Below are 24,008 nucleotides of genomic sequence, written 5' to 3' on the forward strand. Positions count from 1 at the left end.
GGAGCGTACAGAGGTCAATCGCTACTAAGCCAGTTTATAGCAACCTCAACACATTGGTCCCCATGGTAACTCAAAGCTAGAACTCAAACCAAGGACAGGGACAACACATGGAAACAACGCCTTCGACATTTCTCCCTTTAACTGTCTGCGAACGGTTGCAGGTTGTTCTGTTTGAGGCCTCTGCGAGTGGCAAGCGAAATTGAGAATTGCGAAGTGTGGCGGGCTACACGCTCTGCTCTACAAGCGTGTGGCATGCGATCTATAAAACCATTTTGCAGTTGATTTCGTAAAACTGCGAGCTAGAAAGGCAGGCATAACAGACCTTTCTCAAGGCGAATTTTGTAACGAAGCGAGAGCTAACGAAGTACCTCACTTATTTTGAGGACTGTGGTGCTGCGCCATTGCAAGATACTGCAGAACACTGAGCTTTCTGTGTTGCAAGAATCGCCAGCTATTATTCGCGATGTGATTTTGCAAACTGAGCCCTAACAAACAATGATGTGCGCAAACGTTTTGCAGCAATATAGCTCCACAAACATGAATAGCGCTGGCATAAAGAAATACGCAGTCAATGCACTCAGAAGCGTTCGTTCCATTTCCTTATCTGGCCTCACTGTCAAGTGCAAGAAACTAGGGCTTATGAGAAATCGACTAGATTTCCAAAACAGACCACAGCCGGCGCAGGTTCTGGGTCTGACAGGATTGCGAAACAGATTCGATAGGCAAATCTAGGCGTGGCAGGAAAAAACAGCACGGAGCAGGGCTGAATTACTTTTGAAAAAGAACAAAAGAGAGAAAGTCATCTTTAGCAAAGAGACGCTCGGTTAGCTTAAAATTGAATACCAAGGATATGGTAAGAAAGGATAGAAACCTTCGCCTCCAGCCTAGCTTCACCAGTGCCTAACGAATGAACGCTAGAAATAAAGGAACTCTGAGGACATACTATTTTGGTCGCATGAATGAAACGCTATAAAACAAAAGATGCCATTTTGAATGAAAACAGAGCTTTTATGGCGGTCACAAAATACAAAATAAACGTGAAACTCTGTTGATGGCGTCAACGCTTATTGTCTAAAAGAATCGGCGCAGACATCAAGCCGATCTTTTGCTTGCGCATCATTAATGAGACCGTCTCGCTTGTGTCGTCAGAAGTTGGAATCTTTCCGTCTGGAGTTAAAAAAAAAAAGAGCTATACATGCGTTCTTTTTATTCTAATAAATAATAAAAATAAAACGTAGGCGTAGCCAGAAGCTCCTTCTGGCTACGCTAGCTGCGAAGCCTGGACGACGTTTTCCTCAGTGTATCGAAAGGGGAGAGGGGGGGGGGGGGGGGCGTATATGCCTATATCAGCGACCTGTAGCCTGATGGAGTACACCAATCATATATATTTGATTTCATATTCCAACTTCCGGCTTGTGACATACCGAAACTACCCAGACTCGTTCGTACATTTGCACGCAGTTGAACTTCTAAACCGTGCTTCTAGCTTTCTTTACTTGCTCTCTTCCATCCGTTATTTCACTGTCCGGTTCCTCTGCAGATGTCCGATGAGGTCTATTCAACGAGTATGGGGAAGTAAAAAAAAAGAAGAGTGCTTCCTTGAGGACGATTGATGCAACCTTGTGATAAGCCGAAAAACAAATTCACAATTCAACCTCCCGAAAGGTGAAAAGTCCACATGGAAGTACTGGAAGGAATCGAATCATAACAGAAAAGAAATAGTAAACATGTGACGTTTGAAAAATGTGACGCAAAATGATTTGTCATCGTAAAGTCAAGACTGCACGCCGCTTCTCACCAGCCATCACTTTTTCTTTTTTTCACGGAGAGGATTCGCTAATGACTTCACTTGTTGAAGCTTTAAATAAAGGAGTGTTTTGAGAAAACAATTAGTAATTTAAAAACTTTGGACACCTTCTAGCCAAGTTTGACACCTTTCCCGAGTTCGGCGCATGACTGCCTGCGTTACCTATTCGCCATAAAACCCAGCACAACAGCTACATACTAAGTCAACGTTTTCAACCTTCATTATAATCTCGCTAATGGCGTTTTATTAATCAACCTCTAAATTTTTATCATCAAAAATATCCTCTGTACAGCATGAATGAGTCAGCACAGACGGCCTAAATATTATAATAGAAAGCTTTTGCGATTTTTGAAGATACAATGATTGTAGTGCAGTTTACGATGAGATATGCGTACATTCAAGTACGTTAGTAGACTTATTTTTTTATCTACTAATGTGTTTTTATCATTGCTTACGCCATTTTTATTTCAGTGATGAATTATCTTCGAATAAATGTCATTTTTCAGCTTAGTTTATGCTTCCTTCCAACACCCCCCCTAACGGTGCGGTTAAAGAGCATGCACGAAGTTACGGATCATTGTTTCCCTTGATAATCACGTCCGTGTCTGATTCAAGTTAGAGTTGCAATGCTGTGAAGCCGAACTGCTTTATATCTTTGGTTCTCTCCTCACCCACATCTACCCCGCTTCTTAAACACCTGAAATTGACGAGGTGCCTATATATAGATGGTTGTAAAGCAGGGCGCTTACCGAAGACCGTCATGGAGGCCTCAGCGCTGTCCTGGTTGGCTAGCGTGAGCACCTCGCAGCGGTACTTTCCGCTCATGTCGATGGTGGGCCTGACCAGACGCAGGTGCCACGTGTGTACGTTGCATGCTTCTGCGCCGCCCGGAGCGTGCGACCGGTCCATGTCGATGGCGTCCGCGTAGCGGTCCGTCAGCACTGGGTCCTCCAGCTCGGCGATCCACTGGTAGAAGGGCTGCGACTCGGCGTTGAAGAACCACTTGACCACCAGCTTGGAATCGGACTCGTTGCATCGGTACTGGCAGTCAAGCTCGAAAGGACCTTGCCTTCCGCTCTCTACCACGCGCGGCACGGTCAGCTTGGTGATCTCGATGGCTCCGACGCTGCCCAGGGGTCCATCTGCATGTGGAGAAGCAGCGAATGCGCGGTGCGTCAGTATAACGGGGGCATACAGGCTTTTTACTTATATGTACCGCCAATTGTATACTGTTCGTCGTAAGTGTATGTGCCAACCAAGAAATAAGAGAAATACTGCCCCCCCCCCCTCCCCCCTTCCTCGAAAAAAAAAATCCAATCCAACTGAATATGTCTAAATGTCTAACACGTTGCCAAACTCTGTGCCAGTCTCTCAATGGTAAAAATTCACGCTCTTAAGACAAAGCTTAATCGTCTTCTTAATATTGTTCAAAATACCACGAATGGTAACTGCTATATCTAGAGCCTTCAGTCAAAGCTCTCAAGTGAGGGGCATAACACTCTTCCCATTATCGCTGATCCAATATCGTTGACACCAACCTTTGGCGACATGGCTCTACGATTGCGAACGCGACTTTCAAACTGCTTTCCAAGCATCTAGGGATGTTTTCACGGTGTCAATACGTTTGAAATTCCTGCTTATCATATATCGGTATATTAGGATTCGGTATATCGGGTATATCAGGATTCGATATATCAGGATTCGGTATATTAGGATTCGGTATATCAGGATTCTGGGCCGGTAAAAAAAAATGACATCTTTTGAAAAACGAGCAACTCAGGCAGACGTGGCGAATTTTCGTGGTTCACCTCGATAGTACTGCCTGGTGCTGCGAGTTATACCGCGAGAGTTAAAAGCCCCTTGCTCCAGAAAATCCTGCGCCGGCGCTGTGAGGGAAAATCATGGGCATGGCTACTCTGGCAGGTGCTAGTTAGCAGGTGACACGGCCAGGAACTGATAGGCTGTGTGACGACACCAGACAACATTACAAGCAGCACAATCAACTGGGCCAATGGTGGCATACTGCGTCGGCAGGATGTGGCACCAGGCCACATGATAGGCAGCACAAGCCATTGGCCCAATGTTGGTGATGGGCCAGTTATATGCCCAATATGGGACCAATGTAATGCCAACATAGTATCAATATTGGGCCGACGGTTGGTACTGCCTGGAGAAGGTGCCATCTCGGGGAGCTTCTTTGAGAAATGAAGTTAGACGAGGATGGAACCCACCGGGACCCTTCGATCTCGAGTCAGACACGGCACGTCTATATGTCACGCCGGCACGATTAGGCATGGTCAAAGCGGGGCTTTGTATCTATGACGGGCTGTATTGCACACAATGTAGCAGTTTACTAGTGTATGCTAATATGTATTTGTTTGTTTATTTATTTATTTAAATTAGTCCTAAACCCCTCCAAAGAAGGGTATTACAAGGGGGGGGGGGGGGGATAATACAATCATAGCAATCGAGATACAATTAGCAAGAACAAGTGCAAGAAGAAAGGTTAATTAAATATTTAGCATACCATGAAAAAGAGGATAGAGAAACAAGAGCAAAATATTCTACACATTTCCGTCACTGCAACGTGGCTCTTGAAATTTTTTGTGAGTTTCTGTAGCGATTTCCGATGGCAAGTTATTCCAGTCAGTGATAGTGCGAGGAACGAATGAATTATGTGTCAGATAATAGAGGTAGAAAACGAGATTAGTTATCAGGCGAGTAAGAATGTGCATGCATACACTAATAAGAACCCGCGAAAGGAGCCCCAGATGAGGTTCACTAGCGCTGTCGCGCCATACCTTGAAAGCTGGAGATTAACTGCCCTCCCCACTTCCTCCCCCTACCTCCCCCCGTTCTTAATAATGTTTAGGGCTAGGAGTTTGCAAACATACACGCACGTCTTGGCATCCAATTATCTTCCCTTGAAACGAAATAAACAGCTAAGCAATAATTTGAAAAAAAAAAAAAAAAGAATGCCCAGAATATTTGGACATTTTCTGAAAAACAGTTTCACTTCATTTCATTTGTTGAAGCCTTAAAGGCCCGAGGGCATTACATAAGGCGGCGGCAATAATATTGTACAACAGCATACCAACACCAGTTCAAGAAACAAAACAAAGAAAGAAAACGAAACAAACAGTAACAAAATATACAAGAGCAGACTAGTGGGCATTGTCAAATAGAACACTGAAGGTGACTCGTTAGTTTTGCTCAGAAAATTTCGCGATCTTTGCATGAAGCAATAACGTCCGGTAAAGCATTCCATCGGGCTATTGCATCTGGGGAAAAAAAAAAAAAAAAAAAAAGAGTTCTCGAGCATAATTCTTTTTTTTTTTTGCGTATTGTGTAGCCTAACGATCGCAATAATTAAATTAATATATCTGCAGATATTCCCTCGGCAGGCTTCAAGATTGTTACTGTGAATATTCAAAACTCAGCCCGTAGGTTTTTTATGCTAATCTGACTTCTCCCTTGGGATCGCAGGACGAATATCAGAAGCAAACTTTTGCTCCGCATCGGAAGCTTAAACCAATTTTATCAATATGCTCATAAAAACATCTTATAATGACGGTTGCCTCAAAATCATAAGATCATCCAGGATCCTGGATATCTCTGAGGCGTGTGAGCCAACACATGCAACAACGATTGCAGCAAGAACTACTGCAGAATGCGAAATGTGCCTCGTTCTAGCCGTTCTTCAAAGCCTTCCTTTTAGGTAGCTGTTTTGTGTCAGCGTGACGGCACTAAAGGCGTCGGAGCGCAGTCATGACAGCGCCTATTGGCAGAAATGGAGATCCGTGCGACCGGTAACCGTGCCAGTCGACACTCGTACGCCTCCCACGTTTAGCTCGTGACAACGTAGAAATGCATTTTACCGGTAATCAGATAAGGACGGGACTTAAGAAGGGCCCTTCTAAAGGAACAAAGGGCGCGTTCACTCAGTTAACTTTCGGACATCGAAAATCGCTACCTGCGCCCCTAATGACCCGAGCACGCCGAAGGTGCTCGCGCAACTACGGTCAGCTCTGACGCGGTTGATGGTGCAATTAATTATTAGCGGCAAAATAATTCCAACAGAAATGCGGTAGTAACAAGGGTGTACTGGCAGAAGAGCACGAAAATTGCCTTAAAAACAGGCAAGAGAAAAGAAAAACAGGCAAAAAAAAAACGCAGCTGTCATAGCTTTTTGTTTTCTTTTCTTAAGTGCGCAAGAGAGGACACACTCTCCGATCACCTTGGTCTTAATTAGACTTTTGTGAACTTTCCCTTTTCGCACCAATGCACGCGTTGTACCCGCAGAAAAAGCAAACCCGTATACCGCAACCACCCGGGCCAGGAGAAGAAAGCAAACAGAAGGGCGCGAAAAACACTGAGGCGGAAAACCAACTCGGAGCAAGCGAATATGTCACCTCCCGGAGGCTGCCTAACAAAGCCCCCAGCGCGCGAGCGACGTTCATCAAGCTATTGAATTTCCCGCACCGGCGCACCGCCGCAGCGGCCGCCCTCTCTTTCTTCTTTTGTCTGCCCTTTCCCCAATGAATACAGGTTTTCTGTCACGCGATAAATTATCGTCATTAAAACTGTTTCGTGGGCACACGTATCGACCGAGAAGGAGTTGTTCGTCGGTAAGAAAAGAAGAAAAAAAAAAAAAAGACAAGGCGAGCGAGGTAAAAGAGGCGAGAGCAAAACGGAAGTAGTAAACTTCGAACAGAAGTAAAAGGACGAAGGAATAAACAAAACAAGCTAAAGAATAGTAAATAAGAGGAGGGAAAGAAATGCATGGAGAAAGAAAACAACCATCTCGAACAGTGGAGAAAGGCTTGAGTAAAAACATAACCGAAGAGAGTCGATCGGCTAAGCAAGTCATTAATGCGGAAGCCCAGAGGCGCGGAAAAGCCCACTTCTGTTCCTTCGTTCTCTTCTTTTCTGCAATCTCCTCTTCCTTTCATTCCGTTTTATCGTACTCGTTTCTCTTTCTTCCTTTTCTTCATTCCTTCTTTTTTCTATGTTTTTCTACCCGGTAGTACGGACTGCCCGCGTGCTGGTTGACGCAGCGGGGGGAACAGAGAGACGTGCGGACGTCGTCGACACAAGCGGGCTCCCCTTATGCGCTCTGTTTAAATGATGGTAATGGATCCTCTCCGGGGCATAAAATTCTGCGCTCAGCTTCCCCGCGCACCACCTGTCTCTGACAACGGCAGCAGCTCCGCGGCCGCTGTGCAGAGGTCTCCCCCTCTGCCGTCCTCAAAGGAACAGCGGGAGCGACGAGCGAACGGTGTGACTGACTTGCGGCGCCTTCTTCGTTTCCTTGTGCGCGCCGCTTCCTATACCCAGGGTCCCCTTGGGCATCGCCACTCTCCCCCGCTTGCTCGCGCACCACGCACTCCGACTCGGCTTCCAAGCTCCCGGTGTCAGGACACCCCCTCCCACGAGTCATTCATCATTGTTGGTCGCTGGAAAGGCCTTGTCTCCTCATCTTTCGGGACCACGCGGACAGCTTGCTGCGCTGCTTCTTGTGGCGTTGTTACTTGCGCGGCCTCCGGGGTTTTCTTTCTTTATCACCTCGAACAGGCCAAAACAAACGAGCCTGGGGACGTGGTCGAACGGCCCCTCGCGGTCACTAGCAGAGCCGACCGCCGTTCCGGCGCATGGCTCTTTAGCTAAGATGCACTTGCGGGTGCTGCTCTTAAGCCCGGATCTCTCGGCGTAGAAGGCGTTGTATTGAAGATTTGACGGGCCTCACGCTGCACATCCTTACCACCGACCGTTTACCCTTTTCGCTAGTTGTTTGCTTGATTTCCAATGCGCGCCTCGAAAGGGTGCTGGAAAAGAGATTGTGGTCGTCACCACCGTCTGAGCGCAGGGACGAGGTTAGGAATAAATTTTCGCTCCCCCGACTATGTTGGCCTTTTACCTTCAACGTTGGAAGTGTGCGTTTAGGTTGCCGGCGAAAGCATCGTAAATTATTTCCCGGCCGCGGGTTCCCGAAAGAAGTCGTAACCTAGAGCGTAAACCTGCCACTCTCGAACTTGAGCCACCGCAGCACCATACACAGGCATGAAAGAGGGAAAAAAACAAAACAAAACCAAAACAGCGTATTTCATTAAGCCCTCCGCTCCATCCGCACCAAGATATGCGGCAGTAAACTGCAACGTGTTGCGGTGGACCATAGAGCGGCACATCGCAAAGTTTGTAACGTATCTTTAGCAGCCACGTCCCCTCCTTTCAAATATACACAGTTGATCCAGACCTGTGTAAACGAAGGGTGGAGAGTCACACCCAGTGGCCGGAATTTTTTTTATGCATCCGCAATAAAGCACAAAAAAAAAACACTTTTGTGCTTGAGTGCTAATTGGGCAGGATAAATAAGGAGACGAACAACCAAGACAACAAAGTCTTAGGTGTATGCGTGTTTATTTCCTCTTTTAACGTCTATGCATGCAAGATCGGGCAACTAACTCACATCGCAGTCATCTTGTACTTTCATCAAGCTGCTACTTCTACATCTGTCGTAGGTGTCCTGGCCTATGAAACTAAGTGGCAACGAAAGGCTGAACGATTCCATCACCTTCCGCACCGTTCCTCAGCCCAGACCATTGCACACTTTCACGCAAATGCAAGAGGGAGGGAAAAAGTAATAGAAACTAATGGAGAAATGGGGATGAGCCTACATGCGAAAGAACAACGCTCTAGCAAAGCCGAGGACTGTGAAGATGATGCGTGCCTGGCAGGCAGGACACGGACCGCAATAGAACACAGAGCAATAGAAGTGAGCGGGCCGTGCCGGAGAACGAGGAATGTGCCGGGAGAAACGAGCGTGGCAGTGATAGATATCACATTCAGACGCGCCTAATCTATCACCGCGAATGTGCGCGAGCGTTCCTCGCCAAACGTGGCAGGCAGCAGCGCAGTTCCGTGCCGGCAGCTATAGTTCTGTCCTGCCCGCAACATCCGGCCGCGGAACTCGGAAGAAGCTCTTTCCTGCCCGTTATCATCAGTGGCTGGAGCGAATGTAATTCGGCACTTATTGCCGCAGGGGGGAGATTCAGCTGGAACTTCGTGGGGAGGTCCAGGAATAACGGGTCGTTTGTTACAGCGCTTGTAAGCGCGAGAGTAGGCGACGCAGATAACCGTCGACACTCATCAGAAGCGGCTAAGTATAGGCAAGCGCAATGCGCATAGGCGATTTATCAGCAAAATATGAAAACGCCAAATTGGTAGCAATGAGGGGATGCCAAACTTTCAATACATTGCATCAATCTTCGGTAGTTCCTTTGCTAAGCAGGTCTGTTGTTGAGCAGATTTCGAGGTCGAGGTCGGCGGAAGCAAAATTCAAAACCCCCTTTGGGGTTGTACTAAAGGCCACGCTAAGGAACGTTTGCACGGCCAAATTCACCGGGAGCTCTCGACTACGGCGTCTGTCCTTTAGCATGCACGCACGGAGATTCGCGGCACTGAGTCTTACGTATTCGGGCATACTTTACCATGCACTGTAATAACGCCGTCTTTAGCAGTGACACGCGATAACTTTAACTCGAGGTCACAGATGAGGGGTTAGTAAACTTTTCGTATAGCGATGGCTTATATTTGAAATCAGTAGTCGTGACCTAAGCTTACATTTCTCAACAGTTTCGTTAACACGTTTCATGCCCAGGAGAGAGGAGGAAAAAGTGGGGTGACTGCGAGGCCAGACAGGGAGCTGCAACGCCGGCACATGTCAGCTTTGTGAGTGGCGGTACTCCATGCTGGATATGGTGAAACGCTTTCTGTCAGCAAGAAAAAACAAAAAAAGAAGAAGAGAGAGAGCAAAACTTTGCGGATCTTGAGCCCGAAATAAGCTGTCACCAGAGCGGGAAGTATCCAGCAGTGAGCTAAAGGTGGAACCGACATTGTTTAGTCAGTTATTTCGAGAACCTCGCTAACATTTCTTTTCATTCTTAGCCAGAGAGAGAGAGAAAAAAAAAGGCCACCTTTTTTTTTAGGCACATGCCGAATCGACTAAGTATGCGGGGACGTTAAAATTCAGCTCGTAAAGAAAATGTATGAAAAAAAAATGCGTTGAATTCTTTATGCGACACAGCCTGATTGTGCGGAGACTAAAACACAATCAAATGCATCCTCCTTTCTCGCTCTCGGGTCGAGCGATGTGTGCTCTCCCTTCAAGCTTTTATGCGTGTGCATTTGCATAGCGGCGCCCGCTGAGCTCATCGCCACCACCTCCCCGCAGTCGACGAAGCGGCGAGGTTCAATATTTGTACCGCTTGTTTCCCCTCCACTCTCGGGGGCCACCGCCATAGCGAGTTGGCTTCGCTGAAAAGCCAGCGGAACCACCGCGTACGGACTTTGGAAAAATATAAGAACAACGCAGTGCAAACGACGTAAAGCGGAGTGGAACGAGGGTTGCCAGACTGCTCAGTCACGTGCGAAGTGCATACCACGAGCGGAACAGCAGAGAATGAAAAGAAATAATCGTCAAAGTCGCGGGAGGGCGAGTTCTCTCTCACAACCTAAACCTGCTGACGCGGAGTCGTACACGAGAAAGCTGTTTGTTAAAGGCCTCGAGGAGAACGACTGTCTAGGATAGTGCGAGGATCGGGACTGGCGGGGGTCTGACTTCTTTGCGCGTCAGCAGCTTCTCGTTCTTCCCTCCAATGCACGGCGAGCCGAGTAAAGGTATGCAGCCCCATGGTGCACATTTATTGCGAAAGCACCAACACCGACGTTGAGAGCGTGTCAAAATAGTCTAACGCTTGTATGTCCGACAAAAGCTATCACGTGAATTCGAATTAGTATTGTGACGCAAAGGTTCTTTGTGCAGTGTTCATTAGCCACTCCAGCGGCTTTGACGATTATTTCTTATCATTCTCTGCTGTTCAGCTCGTGGTTAGCCCCCATCACCTAGTCACGTTGGAGGCTAGCTTGAGTAAGGCATTCGAACCGGCGACATATGTACCTCCAGTTGTACATACCATTCATTGTAAGTGCAGGTGTCTGCCGAGAATTGAGACAGGTAATGAGTCTTTGTTTTCACTAAAAAACAAATGAAGTAAAAATATTTATCACCTTTTTTTTTTCTTTTTTTCTTCTTTTTTTTTTTTTTACGCAAGCTTGCCATAAGGCATATTATAAAAACCCGTGTAAATTATTTTCCGTTCGGTACCGGAGAAGGCTCCTGCTCTTGTTGTTGTCGGTGAGCCATTCGGAGAAGTCCTATTCCCTTGCTGCGGTTAGTCCCACTTCCTGCAGAATCTTATCCTTGATTCCCTTGCCCCTGCAAAAGTCCACAGCAGGTGGCGAACATCAGCTTCCGGAGCTGGTGTGGAACACTTAGGGGCATGGGTCAGATGTCTTTTTCAGATTCCCATCGGCGTGTTACCGACGGGGTAAGGGCCGCCCCAGCTCTTATCCTTATAAGGGAAACCTCCTCCAATCTCGTTACGTTATGAGGGAGGGGTAAAGTACACGGGGGAATGAAAGCACGTGTACTTTTCCTTAAAGAGGATGCTAAGATGGGAATAGCGGAGCGGGCATCAAAAGGGAGCCTGGTAAGGGGGGGGAGGGGGGGCACATTAGTGATTGGGACTTCGTTTGTGAGGTGGTCAACTTTTTTCTGCTCAGCGTTCTGAGAATCGTCTTGTGTCCACTGTATCTGGATGCGTATCTTTGCTTTCTTATTGAGTGCGGGGATTTCCTGGCTACACATAGTGTTTTTGTCACTTTCTTCATTTGTTTTTTCTCTGAGTGCAAAAAGTACGTTGCAAAACCATGCCCAACAAACATGCACGTCTTAACCGGTTTAGGCTAAGACGTGTAAACGCCGACTAATTGCTTGCAAATAACTTGGCTGATACGGAGAAGTCCTGGTCCTTGCCTATCCAAGGCATGTGTAAGGCGTGTGGGTTGCTAGGGTAATCTGGTGGTGGCAGACTAAGGAAAAGCAAACGGGACTAATGCCGCTGTCACACGGGCATGCTCTCCTTTCAACTCCCTTCACCTAAGGTCGTCTTTACCTCGAGGGAGATGCGTGCCGTGTCAGACGACAGTCCTTCAGGAAAGGAAGTTTAAGGAAGTTCCTAGCGAAAGGAGATCCGCGATCTCCCTTGAAGGGTGAAGGGAGTACTCTCGCTTTCAGTGCGCTTTATTTCTGATCCGCTAAATAGATTATTTTCGCTCTTAAATACACTTGTTTTCATCGCATGAAATTACTATTCCAGCTAGGTTAGTTGTGTTTGATTCTTGCAACCGCACCATACTATCGCTTGACTGCGCCTGCGTCACTTCTTTTGATCTCTTGCACACACGCTCGCCGCTCGCACGAGGAAACGGCGGACAGAAGAGTAGCACAGTGTGGCTATCAATCGTTAGACGACCAAAATGCACCAACAAATGAGCTCGCCGATAACCACTGTGGACATAACGACAAAAGAGAGCGGCGGTGGGACGCCGAGTCGCTAACGCTGCACATGGTGTCCAGCAGAGCGGACAAAATCGCTATGTTTAGAACATGGTCGTAGTTTTCAGTAAATATGTTTTATTTTACAACAATATGTCTAGAGAATTGCATTTTGTGAAGAAAATAGAAGTGTAAAATATTTCAGTTGTTCTGAACGTTATTTTGTTACGTGTTTATACAAAATAAATAGGGCCTAATGATGCCCTGGCGGCTTCAGTGCGAAGCTCGTTGCAGGCCGTGTGACAGGGCGACGACTCCTTTGAAGTGAAACTCCCTATAACTCCCTTGCGCTCCTTCAGGCCAAGGAAGTTCAAGGTAGTACTGAGTTGGCCGTGTGACAGGGATATAAGGCCGGTTCGCCCTACATTCGCCCTTTTGCAGCTCGCTATATACGTTGAAGCCGATAGCAAAGCTATCGAGATCCTTCGGGTGCAGGCGGTGGGATGCAGGAAAATATCTTCAAGGCATTCCTTCAGCTTTCAAGATGCATAGCAAACTACACTGCGCAAAAAAGGTATGCATTCTCGCTGATACTTTGCAGTATAATAGACTAGTACTTTGATGACAAGAAAATGTTTATTCGTGTTTGGCGTGCGAATGGCACACCAAACTTAGAATATTGAGGCTACTTTAAATTCACATCTGCTTTTTATGAAGGTATCTGTGCGAGATGCCCGCTTCAGCAGTCTCCAATTGCCGTTTGCCAAAGCTTTTACAGTCCAAGAAAAGCGACAGCGCAATAAATTGCTAAAGCGCGTTCTTTCATTTTCGCTAAAAAAGTATATGAGTTCGTAAAGCTGTCAGTTGCGCTCTTACTTCCCCTGAAGTGTTATAGCAATTAATAGCGCAACTTGACGATAAACTTGACCTGGCCGCTAAAACAAAAGGCGCGCTTTCGCGTCACATAAGTCTCCCGGGAGAACTGAATCTCGCCATGTTGTCCACTGCAGAGCGGGGGCATCGAAATGGGAGATTCGGTACGTGAACGTTTTTTTTTTTTTTTTTTTTTTTCGAAATTAATTGTACGCAGTACATGAGCCTAGGTTCGAAGCTGTAGAAGGTGCTTCCAAATCCTTGAGATGAAAAAAAGAGGTCTGCGATGCTCTTAAGCCTAATGAAGGAAATTGAATTAACCCTTAATGACTTCAAGACAAGTTTCGTTATTAAGAATGCCGGCACAACGGAGGTTGTCAGGGGCTGCCTAGAATGGAATACAATTACTTCAAAACCGTCGATGCTACGCGGGGGGAACTTCCTTAATTTAGGAGAGCTTAAAATTAATTTGCGCTATTCTTTTTTAGCTAACAAGTAAAAAAATTTGGAGAGTATATTGGGCGTAAAACAAGAGGGAGCAATTTGAAGAACGAAATTTCACTTTAATAAGAAGGTTTTAAACTGTAAACTGTTGCCTGTAAATTAGAGTGCCCTCTGCACTTTTCTGTTTAGGAACATAAGAATTATATTTGTATATAAAAATGAGTTCATGCTGAGAGTCACTGTTGTACTCGTTTTCTTTCTTCCTTTTTCTTTTCGCAAAGGATGCGAGAAAAAAGCGGATAGGAACATGCAGAAAACCTATATGGTTCGTGCTTTTCATCCAGTGATGTTTACAGGGATCACCACAAAACAGCTAAAAGACGGGAAATATTTCAAGTTTAACTGAACGATTTAAAAAAAAAGAAATCATCGTGTTATCTTTGCTTTTTACATCGGGAATTGAGTGCTAGATAGCGACTGCTAGTGACTGTTTTATGAGGAAGTAATTATAAGTTCACATTAAAATGACTATTTCATTCATCGGCAAAGTCGTTTTGGGTTACTGGCTCATTTTGCATTGAGAAAAGAAAGGGAAAGATGGGTAACTTCTACGTTTTCGACATTCAGGAGCTCTCATTATTTATATCAATAGCCAATGCGCTTTGCACAATTCAGAGTACACTGCACACCTGCGATAAATAAAGCGTCATTTGCACCCCTGTGCATTTTTTATGGGAGCTTGCTCACAGCTGTCGAGGCGAGCACAGCTCGCAAGGGTTACTGCGTGACCCACTTCGACGGCTGAGCATATAGCGTCGGCGTCCCAAATGCTGATACTTTTTTGTGCATTGACAGTTCATCTCCTCTCTTTGAAGGTGACTCGAATATCTATTAATTAACCGAATAAAAATTATTGGGGTACCTAAGTCATCCTAAGAATGAAATGCCCAGCTTGGAAGCATTTCTGATTGACTTCATGTGAGTAATAAGCACCCGTTTGTTTTATCTCCAGATTCGGCCGGTCTGTACGCCTCTCGTGGGCAGAGGAATCGCCCACATGCCACAGGGTCCTTTCGTACGCGTTGGCTTCATACATTTCTGTGGGTAACGAGAAGCCCGTATTCGGCGTCCCTATATGAGAGATTTCACTGAAAAAGATTCCGGTGGTATACCTGTCCGTTCTGTTCGCTGTATTCAGCTAAATACTATAGAATAAGGACTAAGGACGACAAACTTTTCTGGCAGTCTTTATGGTGAACTGCATCGCACGGTCACATGTCATGACACGTAAATGTCAGGTGACCCGATTTCGGTGGTCAGCGCATTGACATTCAACAGCGGGAGATGGTAGGAGCGATGGCTCCCTCTTGTGGCTTGATGCTCCCACCAAGACGTGTAGCCCTTACAGTCGCCATTTTGGATGCGTTGCAGCATGACAGACACAGAGAGACATAAAAAGACATGTGCTACTTCCAATCGACTCATTTAGTGAAAAACAAGCGCCTTTTATGGACGTCCTATCTCTAGCACCATTCATTGTCTAGAACCATATGCTGCTTGAGAACGCGCATGAAACGCGTGCGAGTTTCCCCGTATAAATTAATTGGAAACAACAAAAGCCTTTGTGTATATATTTGGAGGGGTGGAGAATGGACTTGTTTTCAATATAGCCGGAAGAGACCGTTGATTATATATCGCACAGCGCGAAAACAGACGAAGGAAGATGACCACATAGAGTATAGCGCTATAGTCAGTGTGGCCTTCTTCCTTCGTATACCGTCTCTCTTGTGCAGTGAACTTCCTTCTCCAGCCAGAAGTTATTTGCGAGCTTGGGTTGGACATACAGGTTGGCTGGTTGGCGAGCTTGCAGGTTGGGCATTCGTGTCATATGTACAGACTTTGCCAGAAGTGTAGTGCCCAGGGAGTCTGCATCTGAGCCGTGTATTGACGCTGATTTAGCATTAGTGGAGATCCTTCCCACTGGAGAGGGTAGGACAAAAAAATCTTCTTGCCATCAAGAGATTCGGAACACTGCGGAATGCATTACAAGCCCCCCGACGTGGCTCAGAAGCAGATCCCTTGGGCTCTACACTTCTGATAAAGACTGTACGCCTAAACTCTGCTTTGGACATCAATCATTTGCATACTTCGTACTAGGAGCAGCCGCGAAACTCATTTTTGTTGTTGTTGTCGTTATAACCAGAATGCCACCAGCTTACAAGCCCCCACGCCACGGGTACTAATACGTGGCTGCGGGAAAATTATGACATTACAACGTTGTAGTGAATATATATCTGTTTGCCTTTCGCGTTCGAGAATGTTGTGTTAAACGCCTTTCCTTTGGAACGGCACATTGCTGCAGGCACGCACGCGTACGCGGGCGGGTACACACGCAGAATTATTACATGTCTGGCTACACATAGCATGCCAACGGCTCACTAAACTAGATGCAATTATCCTGTGAGCCAATAACCAATAATGCAAATGAAAGGGATGACATCGGACACCTGTTTGAATTTCATCATCACTATACATGTACCTATAGCACTGCTTTGTAGCAACAACGAGTGTTCCACAACTAAACAAAAAAGGCCATTGTTATAGGAACCTAGCTAAATAACAAGGCAGCAGTATACAAAGTTAGTCGCCGCGTACGCAATGGATTAGTTTCAACTGTGTGCCGTCCATCGCCGCGATGCCCCTTTGGAACTTGCTCACAGTGTGTTCATAATCCGGTCAAACAAACTTGGATACGCTCATGGTCGGTTGGACGCTCCTGGTCCGGCGTGCTAATTACTTCCAATGAAGAGCGCTTACAAGAGATTAATCTTGCGTTCCATCCTGTGACGCGAAAAAAAAAAAGGTTTTCGTTGGCATACAGGTTCCCAATTGAAAAAAGCAACAGAAAAAGCCTCGGGCTAAAAGTTAGTCCCTAGTCGCCCTTTTATGATACGACGTGCAATGCCGCTTTTCTCGTTTACTTTCCAAAGTTCTGACAGGAGCTTCCAGAAAATGCGATCCAGTCGGTGAGCCTCGTTTTTATTTATTGTGTAAAATATATTGGACACGAAGCGAACTCCGCTCTTTCGCACATTTGCAAGGAGAAACGTGACCGAAAAGGAGCCGATCGAGTATGTCTGAACACACGAAGAGCCGAAGTGCTGTTTCGGTGAAGTGACAAAGCAGAAGAAACGAAAAAAAAAAAGACAAACAAAAAGACGACCGCATTTAATACTTCCGTTTGAAAATACTCGCGGATGTTCGTGCTGCCCCTATATTGGTGAACATATAGGCATTCGGATTTTGCCAGCATATTTTTTTTTATATGCGTTACGTTGGTCAAATAATTTTTGTCCACAGCCAAAGGAAGGTACAGGTTTCGTCATAACTTCCCATGCCGCAGGGTCTGCTTTTGGGCCTTGTTGCGAAGCATCACAGCCACCTAATAGAACATTGTAACTTCACAGGGATGCTTAGTGCACGACTACATATAATGTTTTCTGAGGATGTCTGGAAACCACCTCGCGCAGCAACATGCCCTGCTACATCATCATCATCATCATCATCATCATCATCATCATCATCATCAGCCTGACTATACTCACTGCAGGGCGAAGACATCTCTCATATTTCTCCATTTAACCCGGTTCTGTACTAGCTGCATCCACTTGACCCCTGCGAACTTCTTAACCTCATCCGCCCACCTAAATTTCTTCCTCCCCATGCTACGCTTTCCTTCCCTTGGAATCCAGTTTGCTACCCTCAGCGACCATCGGTTATCCTCTCTTCGCCCTACATGTCCTGCCCATGCATGCCCATTTCTTCTTCTTAATTTCCACTAGAATGTCGGTAACTTGAGTTATTTCTCTGGCCCACTCTGCACGCTTCCTGTCTCTTAATGTTACCCCTACCATTTTTCGTTCCATAGCCCTCTGAGTTGTCCTCAACTTAAGTAGAATCCTCTTGGTTAGCCTCCACGTTTCAGCCCCATAGGTGGCTTGGTATACGCTTCATTTCTAATACAAAACGCTCCTTCTCGTTCTGCGTCGAGGCGGGCCGTCGTGTTGTTCTCATTTTAACTGCCACTTGCAAGGCCACGATTCTGGGATTCTGCGTCCGGCCTGATATCTCACCACTGGATGTTCGGAGCTTTTTAGGCTGTGCCTGACCGTCTGCTGGCCGTGAGAACAAGATGTTCAAGATCCGGAGCTCAAATGGCAACACATGACAGACTTCTCCGTCATCTTCAACCTCTGCTGCTTGTTTCCCCGTAAACGGGCCACTCGATAACAGGTGGCCCGAGTTTTCATGCCTATTTGATGGACCCACCGAATTTCTGTGACAGCCGGTAGTTCGTAATCCTTCGGACGTCTCCGCCGAAGAAGCAATCGTCAACCGAATAATAGTAAGGTATAAATCCTAGGTATCAAAACAGCTACTCGCATTATGGACTTGAATGCTACTGCATCTGTGTACATGAATATAGAACTCCTCCGCAATTTCGACTAACTTATCCACAGTGAATATAAAGTAGCCCTCATATAATGCAGGCACGGTTGGAATAAGATTGGGATAGAGCGCATTTGGAAGGTATATACTCAAACATTATGACAAGCAGCTTACCGGTATCCCTCAAGAAGAAAGTGTACGACAGTTGCATCCTACCGGTACTGACCTATGGGGCTGAAACATGGAGCGAAAAGGGTTCTACTTGAGTTGAGGACAACGAAGAGGGCCATGAAACGAAAAATGGTAGGTGTAACGTTAAGCGATAGGAAGCGTTCAGAGTGGGTCAGGGAAATAACCAAGTTACTGATATTCTAGACGAAATTAAGAACAAGAGATGGGCATGGGCAGAACATATAGTTCGATGAGAGGATAACCGATGGTCTCTAAGAGTAACCAATTGGATTCCGAGGAACGGTAAGCGTAGCAGGGTGCGGCAGAAAATTAGGTTGTGGATGAGATTAAGAAATTCGCAGAGGTCAAGTGTATGCAGCTAGCGCAGGACCGGGTTAATTGGAAGAAAATAGGAGAGGCATGCGCCCTGCAGTGGGTATAGTCGGGGTGATGATGAGGATTGCAGGCAGGTTACCTCTCGCGCATACCAAGTTCCGCAGTGTTGTGTAGCGCGAGAATATATGCTATGACGATTCATCCGTTCCCGCTCCATACAATGACGAGGGCAATCCTTATACTGCACCGTGTGCCGTGCGATGCCAGTGCACGTTAAAGAACCCCAGGTGGTCGAAACTTCTGGAGTCCTCCACTACGGCGTCTCCCATAGCCTGAGTCGCTTTGGGACGTTAAACCACACAAACCAAACCAAACAAAAAAAAAATTCTCTACAGCTACCAGCAAATAAGGGCGCTGCAGCTGATCCTGGAAGTGTACGAATACCCGAAAATCTTGAATAGCTAATAGATAATATCCCCCGATTCCAGTATTGCAACGAATGAAGTAGTTTAGGTTAAAATGTGTCGAAACGACTTCAGTATGCTATAAATATTTCGAATAATCAGCCCGAACTTCTAATAAAGCTTACGATATTTTTCTTTGGAAGTCCTGGAAGTCCAAGAAACGAGGTTTGTCATTCTGAATTTCACGATCAGCATGCACGGTATGAACGGCTCCCTGCCGCGACACGGTCTGTTCATGAGACGACGTTTATGACGTTAATGCTTAGCCTCTAAGGCTGGAATACACGAGGCGTCCCAGCAAAATTCAGTGAAACCTACCATGATACACGGTCTCGCATACACGATCGCGCATATGCAGGTGACCCCCCGACAGAGGTGCGGTTGTTTTTTTTTTTCCTTTTTTGCCATCAGCAGCTAAATGTAATTATCCTCTGATTTCACCTTGGCAACCATATAAATTAATACACTTAATTCGTGTTGCGAATCCGCCGCAGAGGTTAGCGTTTCATCTTTCACCAGCCAGAGCTTTAACAGCGGAAGAGCAACGTACTGCAATGGTACCCCTCGAACATCATTTTTTTTTTTTGCACGTGCACGAACATCAACATGCAAACAGCCCACAGGCAGAGTACGAAGCATTCGATGCGTACTTGATTACCTTTCTGGCTACACCATTCGTATTCGATTCTGTTTGAAACAGATTACTGTTCGCGCATCCATAGCAGATTCCCATAACTGCCCGTACGCAGACCAGGAGAGTGCTGTTTTGGGCGTTTGCCATCCCTGGGCCAGAGCACTGCGGCCTGTGCACCTTACGACAAGCTGTATTCATGTCCACGCTCTTTTCCACTAATTCATCGCAATAAGGCTGCAAATATACCTGACTGGCGCCGCTTCCCCTAAACTTACAAGATAAAAGCGTTAAAGACGGACGCACAGTAAGGAAAATCGACGAAGCACTTCTGTTCTTCTTTTGCCCTCTCCGTGCCCGTTTCTGTTTATTAAAACTGCTGTTTTCCCTTCGTGAATGACTTGTTCTGCTTTGTTTGCGCACATTATCAGTTTACGAAAAGCGGCCTTTAATGTTTCCAGTCCTTGTGAGTGCTTGCGCCACACGTGTGCCAAAGTTACTACTAGCTTGTTCCCTCCGCGGTATTGTAAGCGATTTTACTAGGAAAAAAAAAATATTTCGAAAAAGTACAACGAAGCAAGTAACTGAAAATTTTTAATCCTTTGTATTAAATTAGTCTCCCCTGAATAATGCATGCCACTGCTGCTCTTCAGAATTCGTTGACCTAGCTTTATCGCGACAATGTTTATTATACAACAAAGTGGCCACACTGGGCCATCTATATACTCGCACGACAAGCTACTTCTGCACTGTTTTTTGAAAGTCGATGAAAAGTAGTGTTAAAACATCTCATCTTTGAGTGTAAAAAAGCAGAGGGGCGGGGGAGCAGAGCGAGAACTACTGCCGTTGGTGTAGAGTGAGTTCGCCCACAATAAATCTGTCACCGCAGTGACAGCGGTGCACAATGGATCCCCTATACTGCGCACCGATCGAAGTGTTATACTTTATAACCACAGTGGCTCCTCCAAGTCTCCAGAAAGCTTTAGTCACAAGAGGATCGGATCGAGCAATAGAAAGAGTGGACGGTTTCGGAAGGGGAATCTGGGTGTTGAAGGCGGTAAGGCGCAGAAAATCCAGGACCCTTCTCCCAGTACGCACCCTTTCTTCATCGCTGACGCTAAAGCCTCGAGGTCTTTTCAGAGCTCGGGTGAAAATTATGTTTTACGAGCTTCCCTTTTTTACCACCACTCCTCTTCTGCCGACTTTGGAGGGGGGGGGGGGGGGGGGGGGGGGGGGGGGGGGTGGGGGGGGGGGGTCCGGTGAGGAGGGGGATCCGCAGGCCATCAAGAGAGCACCGACATTTCCTGTTGCCAGATCCGTTAGGTGGTGCTGCGGCAGCGGGATTTTCTCCGGCTGCCGCCGCTGGCCGCGTTTGTGTTGAAATGTGGTTTGTTGGTGGGGATTCGGTAACGCTGCTCAGGCGAAAATAAAGCGCCTTTACGAGGCGCTCTATTGATCTGATGACCTGCTTTCGGCGAAAACTGGAGAGTCCGCTGTGAGCTTACTGGTTCTTTTTGCTGCTTTTCATTCGCCAGCCAGGGCTGTTCTATATGACGATGCGGTGGCTGATTAAGCTACCGTGTGGAAGTATGATCTTCCAGGAACGGCGTTATATGAAAAACAATTTACATTGTGACGGGAACGAAGTAATGACTTAGAAAATAGAACCCACTCGATCAATCACGATGCCAACTTTGTTTGTTTACGCGTTTCTTTATTTTATATGCATTGTTTTAGATCTGCGTCTATAGCAAAAACTAAATGACATTGTTCAAGACATTATCAAAGCAGAAATGTGAATTTTTTACATTATATTACTATCCGTATGATTGAAAATGGTATTGCTATTAAGTCAAAACACGAGTTCAGTACAGCGATTATGAATGGACTGCATGCAGTTAGAGACGTATACCTAAAATTCAATAAAACGGAGAGTTGAGCTAGTAGGTACATACTGAAGGGAATAACAGCGCAGAGACGAGGGACAAAAAAAAAAGGAAATTTACCTGGCATGTATACCTACGCAGTGAAAAAAAAAAAAAAAAAAGTACACGCCCGTACATACACGTACAGTCGTGAGCAAAAGTGGTATACAACACTCAGCCAGTGGTGGAATTCGGGAAAACTGCATTGCAAGGCCATCTAGTAAAAGCTATCTGGGATCGAGACAATAGTTGGGGTGCCCCATTTTATCCAGATGCATGGGCCACTGTCGCTGTCTCTGTCGCTGCCGCTAGATGGCATTTCGATGCAGTTTTCATGCATATAACCTGTCATATAGATTAGGTGGAAAGGCGGTAGAGCAGCGCCTCCCCGGTTTGATGTATGCAGACGATATTGTGCTGCTAGCTGAGAGTCTGGAAGAATTGCAAACTCTAGTTAAGTATTGCGGAGACGAAGGGGACGCTCTAGGCTTCAGTTTCAGCGCAGTTAAGTCGGGTCTGATGATTTTCAACGGCTCAACTGATCAGGGTCTTAAAATACAAGGCCTTGAAATACCCAGAGTAGCAGAATATAAATATATGGGGGTATGGGTAAACGAAGGATTGGCATACATTAGAAAGCATGAGCAATCACTTAAGGCCAAAGGGCGAAGGAATGCCGGGATAATGAAGCATAAGGCATTGTGGGGATACAATAGGTATGAGGTTTTCAGGGGTATTTGGAAAGGAATTATGGTGCCCAGACTTACTTTCGGAAATGCGGTTTTGTGCCTAAAATCAGAGGTACAGTCGACATTAGAAACGAATCAGAGATCCGTTGGACGATTAGCACTAGGTGCCCACCTCAAAACTACAAATGAGGCGGTACAGGGAGATATGGGCTGGGCATCTTTCGAAGTACGGGAAGCTCAGAGTAAAATATTATATGAGGAACGCCTGAGGAAATTGGACAGTAACAGATGGGCAGCTAAAGTATTTAAATACCTGTACCTAAAAAGCGTGGACTCACAATGGAGGAAAAGAACTAGGAAACTAACAAGTAAGTATGCTAGTAACAAGGACGGAGAAATAAAGAGCATTAAGCAACAGGTGAAAAACACAGAAGGTAAAAATTGGATTAATTCGACGGAAAAGAAACAGAGTGTGGAATTATATAGAAAGTGGAAAATGCAGATCGGGAAGGAATATTTCTTTGATAACTCAAGAGGCAGTGCCCTACTTTTTGAAGCTAGATCAGGGTGCCTTAAAACACGCAGCTGCAAAAAGAAATTTAACAATGGAGATGAAGCATGTGCTGTATGTGGAAACTGCAGTGAAACAATTGAACATATTATACTCGAATGTAATAGTATCCATCCGGAAGTTGGTGCAGGCGCAATCACTGTTCCTGAAGCTCTGGGGTTTAGAAATAAAGTGGCCGGGTGAATAAACCGGCGGTGGAAACTAGCAAAAAACGAGTGGAAGATTGGTGGCTTAAAAGCAGAGAAGTGACATAATGTTAGTAATGTAGAAACAAAAATTTAATAAATAGAATGGTGGTTTAGTTAACCAATCCAAAACAATAATTAAGATATAGGGAGAAAAATGAGCATGATAGCTACAGCTACCACCTCGTTTCAATGGGGACGCTCCTATATTTCATTCATTCATTCATTCATCCGTCCGTCCGTCCCGTCCCGTCCATCCATCCATCCCGAGCTCCATCATGGGCTTAGTGTTGTATACCACTTTTGCTCACGACTGTACACGCGCACACAATATAGAAGGGGGCATGAACTTACCTCAGTGCTATTACATTCTTTTGGCGAAGTAGAACAGCTACAGTCGCAGTAATTACCGTCTGTTAATCTCTGAAAGCTTTTCATATAGCTGCAGCACTTGCTAGCCGATGAATTCGAATTTACATCGAACAGCTGAAACCACGGCCTAAAATGTGACTTATTGAAGCCTGCATTTCGTTTTTTTCCTTCCATTATCATACACTACTTTGTATCAAAAGAAAAATAGGCGAAAAAGTCGCCTAACCTAGAACCACCTCATTTTAAAAGGACTTCGATGTGGTCACTTCAGCAAAGCGCGAGGGGTATCCAGTTCACTTATGTCTCAAAATATAATCCTTTTTCAACAAAAACAACTACAACAACAAAAAAAGAGCATGCAAAGTATAGGTGCAGATGCTTTAACGATTGGACTACTTCTTCTTTAAATACAGCTGTTATTTTGTTCTCATCGAGAACCTCTGCTACTCAAGTTCCCTTGATACCCGTTTTATTATCTTTATGCCGACGCATACAATCTATTGTAAAGTACTGCCTGCTAATAATAGAGCTAACGTTTTTTTATGTTTTATATATATTCATGGCTCTAGGTACCAGGTGAGAATTAGGTGTCGTGCACTCTAATTCTCTGTCACTCACTATTAGTGGCGAAAGCAGTACTAGTTGAGCAAAACACATAAACAGCATACTGTTGTATTGACAAATGTGTCATATTA

At 45.7% G+C, this 24,008-nt stretch overlaps 1 protein-coding gene across 4 annotated transcripts in view; it reads right to left on the reverse strand.

Annotated features, from left to right (window-relative positions):
- Window positions 1-24,008, reverse strand: part of LOC146185731 (uncharacterized) — a 624,411-nt gene that overhangs the window by 126,343 nt on the left and 474,060 nt on the right. For all 4 annotated transcript variants that reach the window (XM_084606656.1, XM_084606657.1, XM_084606654.1 and 1 more), the window contains one exon: window positions 2,557-2,949. In XM_084606656.1, the coding sequence (XP_084462782.1) occupies window positions 2,557-2,949 (393 nt within the window). The remainder of the gene's footprint in view (window positions 1-2,556; window positions 2,950-24,008) is intronic.

This window comes from Amblyomma maculatum, chromosome 6, assembly GCF_055883805.1.
Source record: "Amblyomma maculatum isolate TAMU_Amacu chromosome 6, ASM5588380v1, whole genome shotgun sequence".
NCBI classification, from domain to species: domain Eukaryota; kingdom Metazoa; phylum Arthropoda; class Arachnida; order Ixodida; family Ixodidae; genus Amblyomma; species Amblyomma maculatum.